The 17,787-nt window shown below is 49.0% G+C and overlaps 3 protein-coding genes across 4 annotated transcripts; 2 read left to right on the top strand and 1 right to left on the bottom strand.

The window, feature by feature from the left end:
- The first annotated feature begins 293 nt into the window (after positions 1-293).
- On the top strand, positions 294-9,954 carry PPP1R26 (protein phosphatase 1 regulatory subunit 26). Of its 2 annotated transcripts, none has more exons than XM_055811221.1 (3): positions 294-520; positions 3,585-7,700; positions 7,967-9,954. In XM_055811221.1, the coding sequence occupies exons 2-3, from the start codon at positions 3,646-3,648 to the stop codon at positions 7,974-7,976; spliced, it is 4,065 nt and encodes a 1,354-aa protein (XP_055667196.1). In that variant the 5' UTR covers positions 294-520; positions 3,585-3,645; the 3' UTR covers positions 7,977-9,954. The 2 variants fall into 2 exon arrangements, with proteins under 2 accessions (XP_055667196.1, XP_055667193.1); XM_055811218.1 differs by having other exon boundaries at positions 7,950-9,954.
- Positions 9,955-14,246: 4,292 nt separating this feature from the next.
- PIERCE1 (piercer of microtubule wall 1) lies at positions 14,247-15,594 on the bottom strand. Its single transcript, XM_055811224.1, has 3 exons — positions 15,430-15,594; positions 15,251-15,329; positions 14,247-14,895 (listed from the first exon to the last, which is right to left on the bottom strand). The coding sequence occupies exons 1-3, from the start codon at positions 15,522-15,524 to the stop codon at positions 14,710-14,712; spliced, it is 360 nt and encodes a 119-aa protein (XP_055667199.1). The 5' UTR covers positions 15,525-15,594; the 3' UTR covers positions 14,247-14,709.
- Positions 15,595-15,693: 99 nt separating this feature from the next.
- MRPS2 (mitochondrial ribosomal protein S2) lies at positions 15,694-17,779 on the top strand. Its single transcript, XM_055793658.1, has 4 exons — positions 15,694-15,803; positions 16,091-16,141; positions 16,330-16,459; positions 16,855-17,779. The coding sequence occupies exons 1-4, from the start codon at positions 15,776-15,778 to the stop codon at positions 17,402-17,404; spliced, it is 759 nt and encodes a 252-aa protein (XP_055649633.1). The 5' UTR covers positions 15,694-15,775; the 3' UTR covers positions 17,405-17,779.
- The last annotated feature ends 8 nt before the right edge of the window (positions 17,780-17,787 follow it).

Raw genomic sequence — 17,787 nt, 5'->3', positions numbered from 1 at the left:
TGGCGTGTCGTGCCCGTGTTTAGAGCCTCCCCCGCTGCACCCCGAGTTACTCTCCTGCCGTGGGCTGCGCTCGGCTCCGGTCCCAAACGCCCAGGGAGCAAGCCTGGTGCCGAGCAGGGCCAGGGCTGCGGCCCACACCTCGCCCCGCGCCTGCAAAGGGCCCCAGAGCCCCGCTCCTCCCCGCCGGACCGTCCGCTACCGGGCGCCGAACCGGCTCCAGCCTCCCCCTGGAGCGGCCGCGCCTGCCTTTGTGCCCGCCCGGCCCGGCCCCCCCCCCGCCCCGCCGCTCCGGCGGGCAGAGCCGGCGGCCGCCGAGGGCCGGGCGGTCGCCCCCGCCTCCCCGGCGGAGCCCTGCGGCGCATGCCTCCCGCTCCCCGGGGGCAGGGAAGGAAGCGCCGCCCGCCCCTGCACCAGCGCGGCGGGCAGCGGCGGAGCGGAGCCCGGCGGAGCGGTGAGCCCGGGCTCGGCCGCCCCCACCGCCATCCCTCTCGGCCTCTCCCCGCGGCGGCGGCGGCCACAGGTGAGCGCCGGGGGGCGGCCGGGGCGGCGCGGCGGGGGCCCCGCCGAGGCGGAGGCCGAGGCCCAGGTCCGGGCCCGGCGCGGCCGGCCGAGGGCGGCGGAAGGCGGGAAGGGGGAGCCATGGCGGCGCGGGCAGGGCCCGGCTGGCCGCGGGCAGCGGGCGGGGCGCCCCGCGGCGGTGGCCCCGCGTACGTCGCCGCCGGGCGGCCCCCGTGGGTGGGTGTCCCCTCACAGCCCCGCTGGGGGTGTCCCCCGCGGGTGGGTGTCCCCTCATGGCCCCTGACAGCGCTCCGGTTGCTGCCCCCCGCCCCCCCCCCCCGGGTGGGTGTCCTCGTTTCCCTTCACGGAGCTCTGGAGGACACCCCGCCGCGTGCCTGGCCCCTCAGGCAGCCCCGGGGGGTGCCCCCCGGCCAGTCCCCGTCGTGTCCCTTCCTCACCCCCTCCGTGGGTGCCCCCCCCCCTCCTCATCCCCTCCGTGGGTCCCCCAGCTCTGTGAGGGCCTCCTCTCCTCCTCGCCTCAGTGGGTGTCCCCCTTTTCCCCTCTGGCTGCCCCCCACATAGGTATTCCCTCACATTCCCCCTCAGGCAGCCTCCAGATGCCCCAGTGGTGTCCCCCCGCCCCCCCCCCCCCCGGGTGTCCCCTCGCCCCCCCATGGGTGCCCTGGGTGGGTGCCCCCCAGAGCCCGCACCCCTGGGTGGGTGCCCTGGCTGGGGTGCTGGGGCCGGGCAGTCCATCGCACCCCCGGCAGTTCTTGCAGGGCAGCTGCAGTCTGGGCGTGGGGTAACGAAGGCACCTGCCCCTTTCCTGGAAACTGTGGAAATAGGTTAAATAGGAAATAAGTTGGGGTTTGTTGTTGTTTTTTTTAATGAAGCTGGGAGCTTGTGCGTGTTAATTGCATTTCTTCAAGATAATTAGGTATTCTGATTTCTGTCTTTTTTCATCCTTAGCTGCTTATTACAAGGAAAAATGTTTTTAACGTATGTTTGCCCTAGTGAATGTGTTGGAGGCCGTTTAAGAAATCGTGCGTTCATTCACACCTTTCTGGAAGTTGGGGCTCTGAGCCGTGGTGGCTGCTGGTGAGGTGCCTTCCCGCTTATCCGTGGCCAAATACACGAACGTTCGGGAGCACGGTGCTTTATTGGCGTGCACGGAGCTGGAGTCAGTCTAAACTTAATCTTTGGTTGAAGTTAAAGTAGTGTGTGTTGGGCTGCTCCGGGTACCAGCCAGCCAGCGGGGATGTTCTTGATCACTATACTTAAAATTTTAATTCTGCAGGAATTATGTTTTGAGATGAGTTATCACTGAGGAAAAGAAAATCAGAAACGGATGTCCAGAGCTTGCACTACTAAAGTGTATTCTGCTAAGATGTTCTGCGGCAGAGAACCGGTGAACGAAGCGGCAAAAGCATTATCAGTGGTGTGTTTGGAGCTAAGTGCTCTGCAGATGTCATGTAAGGCATGTTCAGGCTGACCCTGCCTTGGTCAACAAGATTTAAAGAATATTCTGGTCTGGTAACAAGATGGCAATAAAACTGCTGCCTGAGTGCAGGTCCCAGAATAATTTTGACAGAAGTCGTATTCTTTGTTGGAGCACCGTGCTCTTCTAAAAAGCGATAAAGAATCGACTTCCTTAGTTGTCTGTTACCTTATTCTTGGGAGCAAATAAATAGAGTTATAAGTTTTACAGAGTTTGGAATCATTAATTCTTTAAAATATTTATTGCCACTGATTAATTCGAAACCAGAACTAGAGAATAATTGACAAAGGCAAGGTCGGAGAGTACTTGGAGACAGAAGCATGTCTCTGTAGGTCGGTAGAGTCCAGCGCCCTGCTGCAGTGGGGGTTCGTTGGGTTTGGGGTGCGAGACTGTGGATCGGGTGTGAAGAACCACCCAGCTGCTGTAGGTTTTTGTTGGGCTTGCTGTCTGCCTTCTGTCAGCCAGATGCTGGTTTGATCCTACCAAATGATGCTGCAGGTGAAACCTTCGGTCCTCGTGGGACTGTGGGACTCTTTGGGGTGTTATCTGGCATTTTCTGGGTGGCTTTTTTTCATTGTTCCACCAAACGGGGCTTCATTCTGTTTGGGTTTTCTGCTGTAGCACAAAGAATAGTTCATAATCTTCGTCCTGCTTTTGCAAACTCCTGAATATTTATGTATATCAAGAGCTTTTATCCTGCAGTGAGGCCAGAATGTTTGATGTCTGAGTGTTATTGCTCTGTAGTATTTTTGGGGAAGAAATAAGCTCCCTTTCCTCTCTGAGCTGCCCCAAGTCCGTCAGCTGTATGTGTTTAATGCCAAGCCAGAACTAGTAAAAGCTGTGTCGTGCTAGTGTGTGAGTCCAGGCATCATGCTAACACAGTTACTCCGCTCTTTGAATAGGTGTTGGTTTGTGTTCCACCATCTCAGATCACAGACAGGCTTGCTTCACATCTGTCCATTTTATACTACGTGGACATAGTCAACGTTGCTTTCATCACAACTAAGAAGCTGAGCTACGCACGGTGGGAGTTCTTTAAAAAGGGCAATTATGCCAAAGGAAACACAGGGAGCAAAGTATTTTGCAGGGCTTTCCACTCCCACCAATTCCACTTTTTTTATGAAAGGTTCTCTTAAAATTGTTCTTTCTGTCTTGCCAATATTTCACGCAAAAATATTTGGACAATGTTAGTGCAGAAGGGGATCACACACACCTCTGCACTGAAGTATCTTCAGGGTTGTTCTCTGTGGGTCTTACTTAGGTTACTTAGGAACATAGGTAAAGAGCGCAGCCTTCGATGGAAAGTGCAGGAGGAGTTTCAGAAGTGAAGATAATTACCTGAATTGGATTATGGTTGTGCCAGAAAGTACTGAAAACCACAAATGATGAGTGCTTTGTCTTATCCTTAATGGCAGTAGTGACTGATTTACCCGTTGAAGTGATGTTGAGGAGTAACTCTTGTGATTATCTGGCATAGTATGTCTGAGCGTAAATGATTTGCAATTTATGTAACCAGTATTATTGCATGGAACTTCTAGAAGGTAGATGCATAATAAAAAATACTTTCCTCCTTTTTTTCTTGTTGTAGGATGGAAGAGAGCCCCGCTTGAAAATCTGTTCCATTGTGGACTTCGCTGTTGTCTGCTAGAATGTTCCTTATGAATGCTTCTCCTCTGGTAGCTCTTCAGACAAAATGGGAGTCCTTTGGACCAGCAAGGAATTGTAGATACCCCGTTTGCTTCTCTGAATCCGAAGGGGACGTCACTAGAACCTCTGTAAGTGCGAAAGTTCAGATGATCATAAACAACCTGCAAAGTCAAGAGTCTCCCCTGGGTATGAACAATGAGTATGATTGTATTATGCAGAAGAAACAAAAGGGTGAAAAGGGCACTAGTAACAGGGTCGCATCTAGCACCGCATTGCTACAGAAGCGTCCTCAGTATACCAAGTGTGGATGCCCTGCTGATTCAGATGACACTGAAGTGGAAGAGAACGTGGGGTTTGGGACTCTCTTGCTTGATTCTGATAGTGACGATTCTGTTGACCGAGGTATAGAGGAAGCTATTCAAGAGTACTTGAAAGCAAAGAGCAGAAGTGACCAGTCATTGCAAAGGAGTGCAGAGCGTTCTGAAAATTTAAGCAGAGACAAAAGGTTTAAGAGAGAATTCTCACAGAACAAAATGGCTAGTAACCTGCTCCCCGTGAAATTTAAAGCTGAGATGCTCTCTGAAGAGTACCTGTCTGACCACCTGGGAATTGGTAAAAGGCTACAACCTGCTTCCCCTCAGAGCATCAGTAGCGATGACTCTTTTGAACAGAGCATACAGGCTGAAATAGTGCAGTTCTTGAATGAGAAGAAGCAGCAAGAAATTAGTAAGTGTGTAACTGAGGAGGATAAAAAAGATTCCCATGCCAGATCTGTCCTAAAATGCAACAAAGAAACAACAAACAAAACAAACTGTGGTGCTCTAAAGCAAGGTTGTAACGCACTCCTCTTGAGACACCATGCCAAGCTACAGAAAACCAGCACACAGTCCAAGTGTTTGCAGTCCAAAATCCAGGCAGAGCCTAGTGATTTCAGCCAAGTGAACCAAGCGTATCTGGAAATGGCCACTGCCAGCCAGCCCTGGTTAGTAGAGCAAAATGAAGAAAGTGGAGCTAATTACTGGGAGACAAGAAGAGTGCTTATCAACGAGAGCGTGCACGCATCTGACTCAAGTAGCGATGATGGCATTGAAGAAGCCATTCAGCTTTATCAGCTGGAGAAAATCAGGAAGGAGGCAGGTCATGCAACAGACTGTGTCCCTTTGCAGAGGGAACAATTTGATACAAAGGGGATGGCAGACATTTCTGCGAGCCTGACAATTAGCTCAACAAAAAGTGCCTCACCAGAAATTCATAAAAGCCCTACAGGCAACAAGAGGAAAGAAATTAACTCAAAGTCAACAGAATTAGAAAGCACCAGCAATGAATTTAACAATCTGTTTAAACCACTGAAAAAAGCCAGACATTTTGCACTTCCAGAAAACAAGATTGCTGCTTGTGAGCTCACATTGCAGGCCTCTTGCAGAGCAGACACATCTGCAGAACTCATGTGTGCAGAAGCTATCCTTGATATTTCCAAAACAATCATGCCATCCCAAATGGGAAGTGACAACAAATCACTCACTGCAGACTACTCCTTTTCTCCCCAGCTTCTCTCGTCCTCCCATTGTGAAAGTGACAGCAGCCTTGTGGACAGCGATGACAGTATCGAGCAAGAAATCAGGGCTTTTTTGGCTCTGAAAGCACAGTCAGAAAACCTTGGAACAAAGCCTCCCAGCCTGTCACACTCAATCCAGATGCCTTTGCCTTCCGATCAAAACAGCCTCACTGGTACCCTTGAGCCTTCTCTTCCCAAAACACTGAAGCTATCACTGAGTCGTAAAAGGAGACTTAAAAGGGAAGGCAGAATAGCGAAACAAGGGGCATCAAAACCACCTGAGCAGCTGGACATAGGACTTTTCCAGCCAGGTAGCTACTCAGGATTTCCTGTGCTCCAAGAGGAGTGTGCCCTGAGCAGCCCCACAGAACTCTGTGATGCTCAGAGGCTCAGCAGTAAAGAAACCAGGCAGCAGCAGCAGCTGATGTCTTCCAAACTAACTGGATCTGATGGCAGATGTTTGGCCTTGGACTCCGTAAATCCTTTCATGCAGGTTCAGAGTAGTGCGACAAAGCTCATGAAAAATACCATCCAAACACAAGAGAGGGATGGTTCGAATGATGAGAGCAGTTCTCTGGATAGCGATGAGGACCTTGATAGTGCTATCAAGGACCTTTTACGGTCTAAAAGAAAATTAAAGAAGAAGTCCAAGGACCAGAAATCTCAGTGCAAGAAGAGAGTCAGGTTTAGCGAGACGGAAACTCAGCTGCTAGATGAATTTAGTAGCCTCCAACAAAACGAGTGGAAATGTAAAAATCCCATGCTACTGAAAAGCTGCCTCTCAAAACCTAGAAAAGCTGTGAAAGAGAATGCAGTCAGAAATCCTCCAGACAACATAAATGTCAAATGTACCAGTGAAAAACCGGAAACCATGAAGAACTTAGAGTTTAACTTACAACTTAAAAAAGGGTATAAACCTAAACCAGTCTCAAACCAGAATAACCTGCACGTAGCTAAAAATAGAAAAGGTACTTTCACAGCTGTGTCAGATGCTGATGACAGCAGTTCAGTGGACAGTGATGACAGCATCGAACAGGAAATTAGGAAGTTTTTGGCAGAAAAGGCTAAAGACTCTGCAAGCAATCCAGAGATACAAAAAGATGATACAACTCTGGACTTACTGAGAGTGACCAAACAAACTGCTAATAAAGGAAAAGCAAAGCAACAGCCGGTTGAAAATGAGATTGACCTCATGCTGGCTCAGAGTAAAAAGTCTGGGGTGTCTCAGCAAACTGATGAGTTGAAGAACTCTCCGAGAACAGAAGGGAAAAGTGCAATGTTACAAGGCAGCGGGAAATCTGCTTCCTCTGCAGAGAATGTTAATCTTCATACTACTGGTCAGTCGAAAGCTAAGCAAGGAGTGGTGGGGGTTAAAGGTATTGCTGCTGGTGAGTTAGCTGGAAATGCAACAGGTAAAAAGGATGTCCCTCATACAGAGTCAGTGCAGAAAACGCTTCCACCTAAAACCAGCAAAAATGAAGGTTGTAAAGTACGAAAAGTAATCAATGCAAAGTCTAGATCTAAAAGAAAGAATACCTTTCACCTAAAAATTTCGAGTAAATTTATTGCAGGTCTAAAATATGCTCGGGACAGGAAGAAGTCCATGCTTTTGAACAAAAGGCAGAAAGCAGAGCGTTTGCTCGCCCAGAGCGGTGCGTTAGGGACAGAGGTTGCTTCACAGGATACAGACATGCTTAACCAGGGAAAAGAAGCCCCCTTGCCGAAAGGCGAACTTAGTGGGGAGAGTACGACAGCAATAAAAGAATCTAACTTCTCTCAGAAGCTCACTGTGGAAGTGTCAAGTACCCAGGTAGCAGAAACTTGTGAAAGCCTGGCGACTGCTCCTTTGTGTATCGAAGAGGAAGCAGAGGGTTCCAGAAAGGCTAGTGCTTCAGGAGACCAGTCAGACTCACATTCGAGTCTCCCCTTGCAGGAACAGAGCGTGGCAGCAGTAAAAGCAGATAAGGTTTGCAGAGGAACATCCAAAGCTGAGAACACAGAGATGTGGATCGAGGAAGGAGATACCCACAAAGATAGCTGGGCTGATTCAGGTTTAGATCCCCCATGCCCTGAACACAGTACAGTAGTGGTAAAAGTGGATAAAGTTAGCAGAGACGCATCTCAGCAAAGTATACACACGTGCAGTAAGGGAGACAATAACCAGCAGGACAAGAGGCCAGATCCAAGTTCAGGTTGCCCACTGCAGGAACTAAATGTGACCGCAGTAGCAGCGGATAAAACTAGTGGAGGAGCATGTGCAGATAACGGTGTGCAGATGTGCATTAAGAAGGAGGAAGTTATCTGCCAGGACAGTGACAGGCAGGAAGAAATTCAGGTCTCCAGCTCCAGTTTGGAAGGAAAAATGCCTGTCCTGCAGAATAGGGAAACTGCTTGTGAAGTGGACCAAGGGCAGGAATTTTCAGACAAAACCTGTGCAGAATTTACTGACCTACCTGCAGGGGACTGCCCAGATTCCCTCTTGAAAAGAAAGGTTTCAAATATGTAAGTACACTTTTTTTTTTTACAGTAACAGTCTTTTTAGAAAATAACTATCATTGTAACTACCCAGATAAAACTTGAGACGTGAAAGGAGAGTCGGTGGGAGACACTGATATCTGTATATCATATACACACTAATGTGAAAAATGCTTCTATTTAACAGGGATATCATGGATAAACATACATAGTTTTTGTAGAATTTTGTAAATTATTTAAAGTGCTCTAAGAAAATATTTTTATAATGATTTTTAGGGCTTGCATTTCTACAGGATGCTGTAGTTACTGTAGATAAGAAGATACTGGCTAATCACGCTTTAAGTTATGAGGCCTCGAGTCATATATCAAAAGGAAACCTGTTTGTGCACAGAATACATTTGGCAATCTGTTAGAGAACCTAGAAAAACACAGCATTTGATGGCGATGCTACACTTTTGAAGCAGATTATCTGACATCTGTTCCCGTTCAAGCCACATTCAAGCTGCCTTAGGACAATCCTGTGTCGTGAGGTCTCAGTTCTCCCACCCTGAGGACTGTTGGGCAAGTTCACTCAGCAGAACTCCGGCAATGTCAGCACAGCGGTAGGTGGGGAGATCCGTCCTTGAAGATACACATGCAAATTCAGGGAAATAAAGTGGATCAGTCTGTCTGCACGTCCTGTGTAAAGACATCTCAGCGGCTGAAAGTACCTTTTGAGTACCTGAAACCTCCCGCTAGCGGGTGATTCCAAGCACAATGGCAGTTTGAGAAAGTGAAGGAGTGTGTCTGTTCAGACATCGTGATTTCTGTGGATTTTGCTAGATTTCCGTACTGTTGGGCCTGCAAGGCTGAAACAATTCCTCGTTATTCTGAAGGCTGATTTTGATGCCCTGCAGTTACCCACAGGATGGCTTTTGGTTTCCTGAATGAACTTTCTTGAATTGAGTGCCCTTACTTTCCTTTTTCAAAAGTGGTTTCTAGAATGTTACATTTCTGTGAACTTTTTATTTTCATTAACAATTTTTGTGCAATAGAACAAAGCTAGGTTTGCTGTAGGAAGTGTCTAACACAAACGCCAAGGATATTTTCAGCACTGTTCTTTCATACTGGTAACACTTTGTCTGCCTCCATTTCCAGCAGCCAGAATAAAGCAATTTTTCACTACTATCTTTTTATTTGTACTAACTTTAAATGGGATTGAAGTAGCACGTTCATATAAAAAAAAAAAAAGTGCCCCCACACTGGTTTCACTGAAAAATCCAAGAAGTGTGAATTTAAGCTATTGGCTGGTTGTTTCCTTTTTGTTTGTGTTTAGTGAAGTCCTTTGAGTAGTTTGTTCTTACATCTTGTCCCTGTGAATTGATGCGATGTCTTCTCAATCTGGTCTTCTACAGAATTTCTCTCAGCCAAACTACCACTTAGTGTCAGTTTGTTTCTCAGTCAGTTCAGCAGCCTGGAGGCTGGCCTTAATGTTGCAAAATGGAGCAAAAGCATCAAGAACAGATCCAGTATTGCATAGTATCCCTGGTGTGATCGTGTTTGCAGAATATTGGCAAACTACGGCGTAGCATAGAATGGAACAAGTAACTGTGGCATGTAGAGAAATAAACAACATCGTTTGTGTGTTTATACTGTTGTGCAGTTACATTTTAAACATGTTTATAGTGGTCACTTGACATTTCTTACTCTCTGGCCACTTTTTTATAGTCCTTTAGGTTGGCTGGTTGGTTTGTTTATAAGATGGGTGTGCTAGATCATCTCATTTTTGTGGTAGGATACTTTGGAAAAGTGTTTTTTACTTAGCTCACATGCCTGCAGTCCCTCTACACAGGCATATACTTTTGTCTGCCTTGATTCAGTTGCAGGATTTGGGCCTTTTGTTTGGAATAGGTAAATAGGCTGGTATTTTAAAATAGAAGTTTTCCGAGTACCTTGCTTTAAAAGGATTAAACCATATACTTAACTTTAATAGACATGGTGGAAGCACTATGTACTGTTTGTATAAAATAAGCTGAATGTTTCTCCTCAAAGTTTTCAGTAAATCAACATTAAGACTTAAAAGGTGTTTTGTGCCCCTGTCGATGTGTCTGTGTTCTCAATACTACTAGTGAACTGATTCAGTTAAGATACAAGTCTGATTATCTTGTGCTTTAAATAAAACCTAATTTTAAACAGCACTTTTTTAAATTGATAAACTTGATTTGTATATAGGAAATGGTGTACATTGCTAAGTTTATAATGTTTAATAAATGGGGTTCTGACCATGGACCATGAAACCAGAGTGCTGCTATGGTTTGTGTCAGTGGTTTTGCGTTACCTTTTTTCCCTCCTGACTGTAGTCCGAAGATGTAATTAACCTGCACCAATAAGATTTGTGAGTGAAGGATGTCACCCTTGCAGACAGTCACAGCATTCATGTTAGCCGAACCTGGGAACAGGATCGCAGGCCACCAGCTGCTCTTGCTTCTTGCCTCCTATTGTCTTCAGCCACCCGCTCGCCAAGACTCTGATCTCCTATGTGACAGCAGCATCTGATTTCCTTGTGACTGAAATGGAATCCAAATCTTTAAAGATGTGTCTGTTTAAAGGGATGTTGTTCTTAATAACAAAAAATGAAGAAGGAGAATCTACGAAGGACAGAGGCAAAAAAAAGTTGTGGCTGTTCTGTCACGTGCTTGTCATTTTAGCAAAACCCTAACAGCAGTGTTCTTTCCTGGCATTTGTGGTCAAGAAGTGGAGTCTTCCCTTGTGCTTGCCCCTCTCTTAGTGCCAGAAGGGTTAGCAAAAAGGGCTTCCTGTTTTTGAGGCAGAGTTCAGCAGGTGAGATCTGTGATTCAGTTGGAAAGCACTGCATCTCTAAATGGCATCCTCTGTAGCACAGCTTCTGCAGCCTCCAGGATTAGCTCATGATCCTTTCTGTTCTGCCGTTGAAGACTGGTGGTAGCAAGTCGAGGAGCCCTTGATGGTGCAGAGGTGGGATGAACATGCCTTTTTACTCATGGGGGGGACGTTGTGATACACAGCACTGAGGTTCTAGAAGGCAAGGAGGCTGAGCTAGTCTTCAGGGTGGGAGGGAGGGAAGGCAGGTTGCCTTGATATGCAAACCAGCCTGGTGCCCTTGGTGTTTCTGCACCAGTATGCTATGGGTGTCCCCTTCTACCTCCAAGACTTATTTGGTCTCAGGAAGTGATTTTTCCAGAGTTTGTCCCATGAGAATTGCTGACTTGCCAAGGAGGAGCAAGCACCCACGGGGGCTGTTACTCTGAACAGAATGTCAGTGAACATCTCTGGAATTGGTGCCGCAGCACTAAGAATGCCACGGCTCTTCTGGCAGTAGCATCATTCTGGGTACAGTTCTAATCACTCATTCAAAGTAGAAAAATCTGGTGTCTTGAAGCCATAAGAAAAAACTCTTATACATTATGGATTAGAGGTTGAACAACTGGAGAGCAGAAAGATTATATTGAGTGAGAATAGATTCATGAGCAAGAATCCCACACATGCGGTGCTGCTGCAGTACAAATCTCTTGAGGTTGAACCTTGATAGGTACAGTACCAAAAGCATTTTTTCGTTCTTCCTATTGATACCAGTTAAAACAGGAAGCCAACCGTAGAGCAGGCACGGACTGTATGTCCCTCCTGGCCCTTTTCAGCGCTGCAATGATAGTTCTAGTGATTGCCCAGAACAAGCTCCTTTTTCCATTATTTCAACCCTCTTAAGGCCTTAATTTGATCCTTTATTGCAGTAGATATGTGCAGGCAACCATGAACCCAGGTACGCTCAAGCATGCGAATAAGTTGTTTTGTTTTGGGGGTGGGGTTTTGGTAATTTGGTTGTTACATTATTAAACTACTCAGTATATTTTATTATTGCTGCTGGTAGGTTACGGCATCCTGATTGCAGTACCAGAGTTCTCAGATAAATCTGTGCTTGCTGAGGACTTTGAAAGTAGGAATATTGTTTATTTTTATGACAGTGACTGCTTTTCTGTACTTCAGGAAGGGCAGTCTTCAAGGATCCTCAGGGGACCACAAGGGCTACCTTAATTTTTTATAAACAGTTCTTTGCTGCTATTTTAGGAACATGTGTTTTGACATGTGGCTGCTTTTTACACAAGGAAGGCACTCACCATCTCTGCCACCATTTCTTTTATTGATGTATATGCTTTTAATTTTTTCAAACCTTTAAGAACTGCAGATTGGCTTGGTCTGATAGTACAGCCCAACATAGTTTTTTGTCTGCAAACATGAAAATCGTGCTTTCAAAATACAGAGCAGAAAGAGACTGTTTTGGGTAGAATATCTGCAGTGAACGTGTCATCTTTGGGATGATATTTTGAATTTGTACAGGTATTTCTTGTGTGTATTGGGTCTCTTAACATCTGAACAAACGGATCACTATTTCTTAAGCCCACTAAAATAGGGAGATGTAGGAAAGTAAATACAAGGGAAATAAGTCTTTGACCCAAGTACTAAGCGTAGTCTTCAAGCAAATCAGTGTGTAGAGGCATGTCTCGGGGCTGGCTGTGACTGAAGCTTGTGTCTTCCCTTCTCAGCGAACCTCAGTGGAAGTGAATTGGATGCAAAACTGTTCAAAGGAACTGGTTTCAGTTCAAGAATAAAAAAAAAAAGGGAAGAAGTTAAGGCAAGGAAGAAAAGAGGTGGGTGGTTTTAGATGGAAGTATGAAAACGAGTGGAAGCTATGTGAGAAAAGCCACTAAATTTATATTTTTAAGAGGCAGTCTTATCCCTGAATTATTCCACCTGCAGAAAATCTGTGGATAAAAGTATGTGTAAAATTGTCGTAACTGTTTATATTCATTTAGCACTTTATGTTATTTTTTCGTTTCAGGAAAAGAAAGGGAAGTTATGAGAAGCTCAAGTTACTGTTTAGAGTCTGATAGTAGAATAACAGTGAATGATAGACGGTTGTTAAATATTTTTAAAGTTAACTTTTCAGACCCATTTCTGCTTAGCGGATTTACTTGTTCCAATGTATTGGTGTGTTTTCAGCAAAGGTGAGTTTAGCCAGCTATTCTTCTGTTTGAGATAACCAAATGCATTGCAGTGAAAACTGGAATTGTTTGGTAGGTGTGATTGAAACCTGGCCTGTAGCTACACTGTGGTCTGAATGTGTGAAAAAAAAAAAAGCACAAATACAGACCTGACACACTTGAGTTGTTTTGGACTTCAGAATTTTGCTTAGTGACATTGTTAACAGAATACCTTACAGGTGTGTTTAAGTACAGAATCATAGAATCAGTTAGGTTGGAAAAGACCTTTAAGATCATCGGGTCCAAGCGTTAACCCGGCACTGCCAAGCCCACCACGAAACCATGTCCCTAAGCACCACATCTATGTGGTTTTTACGCACCTCCAGGGATGGGGATTCCACCACCTCCCTGGGCAGCCCCTTCCAATGCCTCAACACCCTTTCGGTGAAGAATTTTTTCCTAATACCTGATCTAAACCTCCCCTGGGGCAACTTGAGGCTGTTTCCTCTTGTCCTGTCGCTTGTTACCTGGGGGAGGAGACCGACCCCCCCCTGCCTACAGCCCGTCAGGTAGTTGTATATGCTGCCTGTGCAGTTTATAAGGCTTTATAAAAATGACACAAATAGGGAATATTTATAACATGCAAAGAATATAATTTGCAGTGGTATTTGGACGTATGATTATACTCACTTTTTAATCTTTTTTTCCAGCAAACACCTAGAATAGTAGTATGCTCATTTTAAATATATACTATCACTATGTTACACCTGTAAAGTAGGACTGTTCCTCATCCATAAACAGGCAGACTAGTTTCTCTTCAAGACTAGTTTTTAAGCCGAACACGCCAAGGTTCCTTTTTAGCACAGCTACTGTCTGAATGATGCACTTTCACTGGCTGTGTAACTATAGTTGTTACAGTAAAACTTTAGAAAACATTTTCTTTTTGATTAGTTGTCTTTATTTGAATAATTCCTTAAAATATTGTCATTTTGAGAGGTAAGAAAGATGAACATGCTTTCTAAAAGAAATTCAAAGGCTTATTGAATAACTCTGGAAAATATGCAATTTGGTTATTCATTAAATAGTACAGAAACAGCTTTAAAATCTTAATTTGTAATGATATGTGGTACATGAGGCAGAAGTTTAAAGGCTCATTAGTGACAAAGAAAAGGTTAAGGGAATATATATATGTAATACATATTGTTCTAGAATTTATAACTATATGCTGCCTACAATTAAGTAAAATACTTCATATGAGCTATTTAACTGACATTTAATCACATTAAAACTTTTTAAGTTAAGATACTATTCCTAATAACGTTAGTTCTGTAAATTAGTGGGTTTTGTCTAGTACCAAAGTGGCTGTATGTGTTTTTCCGAACAAATTACTGAACTCAGTTTTGAGATCAGAGATTTTAACTGCTTTTCCCCCAAAACTAAAGTTGTGACCTTGGCTGGGTAGTGTGCTGTTAAAAAAGAAGTACATACAACAGTTTGGGTTGGGGTGTATTTTTAGAAATGTGCTGCTGCCTTTAACCTGCTAATTTTGTAGTTGTTCATCACATGGTAATAGCAAGTCTCACATTACCAAACTGAAAGATTTTTATTTTCCTCTTCCCCTGTGTTCAGGAGCAAAATTCTCATTGAAACCTGACTTAACGTGGTTAATAGTGTGAAGCATGTGCATTATCCTGCTGCTGCTTAGTGTGCCACGTTATTTTCCTGATGGTCTATACAGTTTTACTGTCCTCAGTGGCAACACCCGTGACATCCCAAGGCTGCGCTGAGAGGTGACCTGCACCCACGGGCGCTAACAACATGACAGGAGCCGAAACCCACCTTATTCTTGATGAAATAGCCCGTAACCGCATTCAGCATCTGCAGCGTGACGGTGGCGTGCTCCTGTCATGCCTTCACACGAGGCTTAGCGGCATGGTTTGGCCAAGGTCAGTGCTGTTGTTTGCTTGCTTGGTTGTTGGTTTTTTTCTGGTTTTTCACCGAGGCAGCCAGCAATAAACCACTGCCATGGCCACCGGTGCCAGCTAGCAGTGCGAGGGGCCGCTGGCGTTGTAGCTGGGGTGGAAATCGAGGTGGTCATGGGCGGTGATGAAGTTGCCCACACCAGTGACATGGCTTTTCTCCAGGGAGGTGTTGAGCCCGTTGTTTCTGTACATGCCACACTGTGCCAGAGTTTTGGAAAAGGTGTGCGAAGTGACATGGAAAGAGGTCTGCAGGAGCGGGAAAAGGGGAGGAAGATGTTTTAAATGCCAATGCCTGCGGCACCTGCCATGCGCTGGAGTTTGGGTGCTGTGATAAAGGCACTTCATCACCTTGGGGGGGTGGGGGGTGTCATTGCTAGAGGATGCTGCAGAGGTGATGAAGGCACTTCATCACCTTGGGGGATGGGGGTGTGTGTGTCATTGCCAGGGGATGCTGCAGAGGTGATGAAGGTGCTTCACCTTCATCACCTTGGGTGATGGGGGGAGGGGTGTCGTTGCCAGGGGATGCTGCAGAGGTACCGTGGTTTAACAGGCCAAACCTTTGATGCCCGGGGGTGCCCCCTTGCCCCACAGCCCAACCTACCGGCACCTCGTGCACCGTGGGGGCTTTGCTGCCGTACGCCTGGCTGCTGGTCCGGTACCGGGGGTGAGGCTGCGGCATCCTGCCAGGGGGGAGAAGAGAGAGCGCGCGTGGGAGCGGGGCTGCCCGGGGGAGCGCTCCGCGGGGCGGGGCGGGGGGGGGGGAGAGGGGAGCAGGCTCACCCGTAGCCCTGGAAGCAGGCGGGCTGCTGGAAGCGGCCGGGCAGGCCGGGGCTGGTGCGGTACAGCTCGCTGGTGCGCGGGCCGGGCTGTGCCATGGCGCCGGGGCCGCGCGTTACCCGGCGACGGGGCGCTGCGGGCGGGCAGCGGTCGCTCCGAGCCGGGGGGGGCGGGGCTCGGGGGGGGCGGGGCTCGGGGGGGGCGGGGCTCGGGGGGGCGGGGCTCGGGGGGGGCGGGGCTCGGGGGGGGCGGGGCGGTGCCGCCCGCCGCGCCGGAAGCGGAAGGCGCCGCCTGACCTTCCTCCTCGCCGTCTTCCTCCTGCTGCCCCTGCGGCTGTCGGGCGGGGAGCATGGCGGTGCCGCGGCTCTTACGGGCAGGTGAGCGGGTCCTGGCCGGCCCGGCCCTCCGCCCTCCCTCGGTGACCCGCCCCCCCCGGTGACAACCTCCCCGGTGACCCGCCCCCCAAATGACTCCCCTCCCGCCCCCCCCCGGTGACCCGCCCCCCCCCGGTGACACCCCCCCCAAGTGACTCCCCTCCCACCCCCCCGATGACCCGCCCCCCCGGTTCCCCCCCCCCCCCCCCCAGTGACTCCCCTCCCGCCCCCCCCGGTGACATACACACCCTCGCCGCCCCCGGTGACCCCCCCTGTTTCTCTCCCCGCAGCAGCCCCGCGGCTCCTCAGCACCGTAGCGGCCCCCGCGGCCCAGCCCCGCGGTGAGTCCTGCCGCCCTCGGCCCCTTCCCCGGGGAAACGCGGGACGAGCCGAGTCCCGGCATCACGGGGTCGCCTGTCACCCCTGGTGTCGCCAGGCCCTTTTCGTGATTGAGTGGCCCTGGCCCGGCTCGTCCCCTCAGGCACAGCGGGAGGGGACAGGGATTTATTTGTGTTTTCCCTTCCCGCAGCTGCGGGTGACAAGCTGCTGTCCGAGCCTCTCAGCCACCCCGACTTCTTCAATGTGAAGGAGCTCTTCTCCCTGAAGGATCTCTTTGATGCTCGGGTGCACCTGGGGCACAAAAAGGGCTGTCGGCATAGGTGAGTGATCCTGTTCAGTGATCCAGCGCTTGCTGGCGGCAGGAGCGATTCCCTGGAACCACACCAGCCTGCGGAGGCTGCACTAGACTGGTCTGTGTCTGGAAGTGCCCGCACGGACCCGTGTTGCAGCCTGGCCATGGTTAGTGCCCCGCAGAAGTGCAGGGCGCCCCCTCAGCACAGGCACTGAGTGGGGGTGAGACCTGCAGCCCCCAGGCCCAGGTGGAGCAGACACTGTGCGCGAGGGTTCCCTGCAGAGAGCACCTCTGGTGTCAGCTGGGGGCTGGAGTGTGGGAAGGTAGAAGCCACAGAAGCGGTGCCACGCCACATTCAGAAACGCTGCTCCATGGCTGTAACACCCTGTCCCCGCGTCCCCTTGTGTCGCCCTCCCCCTGCAGGTTCATGGAGCCCTACATCTTCGGCTGCCGCCTGGATCAGGACATCATCGACTTGGATCAGACGATGCAGCACCTCCAGCTGGCCCTCAACTTCACCGCCCACATCGCCTACCGCAAGGGCATCATCCTCTTCGTCAGCCGCAAACGCCAGTTCTGCCACCTGGTCGAGAGCACAGCGAGGGACTGTGGGGAGTATGCCCACACCCGTTACTGGCAGGGCGGCCTCCTCACCAATGCCCATATCCAGTTCGGGTCTGGAGTCCGCCTGCCCGACCTCCTCATCTTCCTCAGCAGCCTCAACAATGCCTTTGAGCCCCACGTGGCCATCCGGGACGCTGCCAAGATGAACATCCCCACGGTGGGGGTGGTGGACACAAACTGCAACCCCTGTTTGATCACCTACCCAATCCCTGGGAACGATGACAGCCCCACTGCCATGGAGCTCTACTGCAAGCTCTTCAGGATGACCATCATCCGCGCCAAAGACAAGAGGCGGCAGAATGAGGCCTTTGCTGAGCTGCAGAGCAAAGCGGAGGGCAATAAGCCGTAGGGACAAGCTTGGCCATGCCCAGCAGCTCAGTGATGGGCGTCCTGCTCCACTCCCACAGGCACTGCCGGACTTGCCCCGCACCCAGAACACCAGCTTTTGGTGGAGCTGGGCTGGTTGTGGAAGGGACCCCCCCAGCTCTGCAGCTGCACAGAGATCCCACGGCGGTCACAGCTGTGGTGGGTCTCTAGCTCAAAAAAACATTGCCTGAAGCAATGGAGAGGGAAACAGAGCCAGGCCAGGCAGGGCCAGTGTCCTGGCACTTGTCCCTGTTGCAAGGAGGTGCCCCTGTCCTGTGGCCTTCCTGAGCTTGTGATCTCTTGTGAAACAGCTTGTGTGTCGCACCTCTTCTTGGCAAATAAAGGGCCCTGCCATCTTTTTTTCTT

The sequence above is a fragment of the Falco peregrinus genome, chromosome 1, assembly GCF_023634155.1.
Source record: "Falco peregrinus isolate bFalPer1 chromosome 1, bFalPer1.pri, whole genome shotgun sequence".
Taxonomy (NCBI): Eukaryota; Metazoa; Chordata; class Aves; order Falconiformes; family Falconidae; genus Falco; species Falco peregrinus.
This window is presented reverse-complemented; position numbering and strand designations above follow the sequence as displayed.

What these genes read in the sequence shown, in the direction of transcription:
- PPP1R26 (XM_055811218.1), top strand. Translation starts at nt 3,646, where the DNA reads ATGTTCCTTATGAATGCTTCTCCTCTGGTAGCTCTTCAGACAAAATGG. An exon ending in AAAAGAAAGGTTTCAAATAT is followed by an intron (nt 7,701 to 7,949) that starts GTAAGTACACTT and finishes AATGATTTTTAG; the next exon opens with GGCTTGCATTTCTACAGGAT.
- PIERCE1 (XM_055811224.1), bottom strand. Translation starts at nt 15,524, where the DNA reads ATGGCACAGCCCGGCCCGCGCACCAGCGAGCTGTACCGCACCAGCCCC. An exon ending in GCCTGCTTCCAGGGCTACGG is followed by an intron (nt 15,330 to 15,429) that starts GTGAGCCTGCTC and finishes CCCCCCTGGCAG; the next exon opens with GATGCCGCAGCCTCACCCCC. An exon ending in CCACGGTGCACGAGGTGCCG is followed by an intron (nt 14,896 to 15,250) that starts GTAGGTTGGGCT and finishes CCGCTCCTGCAG; the next exon opens with ACCTCTTTCCATGTCACTTC.
- MRPS2 (XM_055793658.1), top strand. Translation starts at nt 15,776, where the DNA reads ATGGCGGTGCCGCGGCTCTTACGGGCAG. An exon ending in GCCGCGGCTCTTACGGGCAG is followed by an intron (nt 15,804 to 16,090) that starts GTGAGCGGGTCC and finishes CTCTCCCCGCAG; the next exon opens with CAGCCCCGCGGCTCCTCAGC. An exon ending in CCCCGCGGCCCAGCCCCGCG is followed by an intron (nt 16,142 to 16,329) that starts GTGAGTCCTGCC and finishes CCCTTCCCGCAG; the next exon opens with CTGCGGGTGACAAGCTGCTG.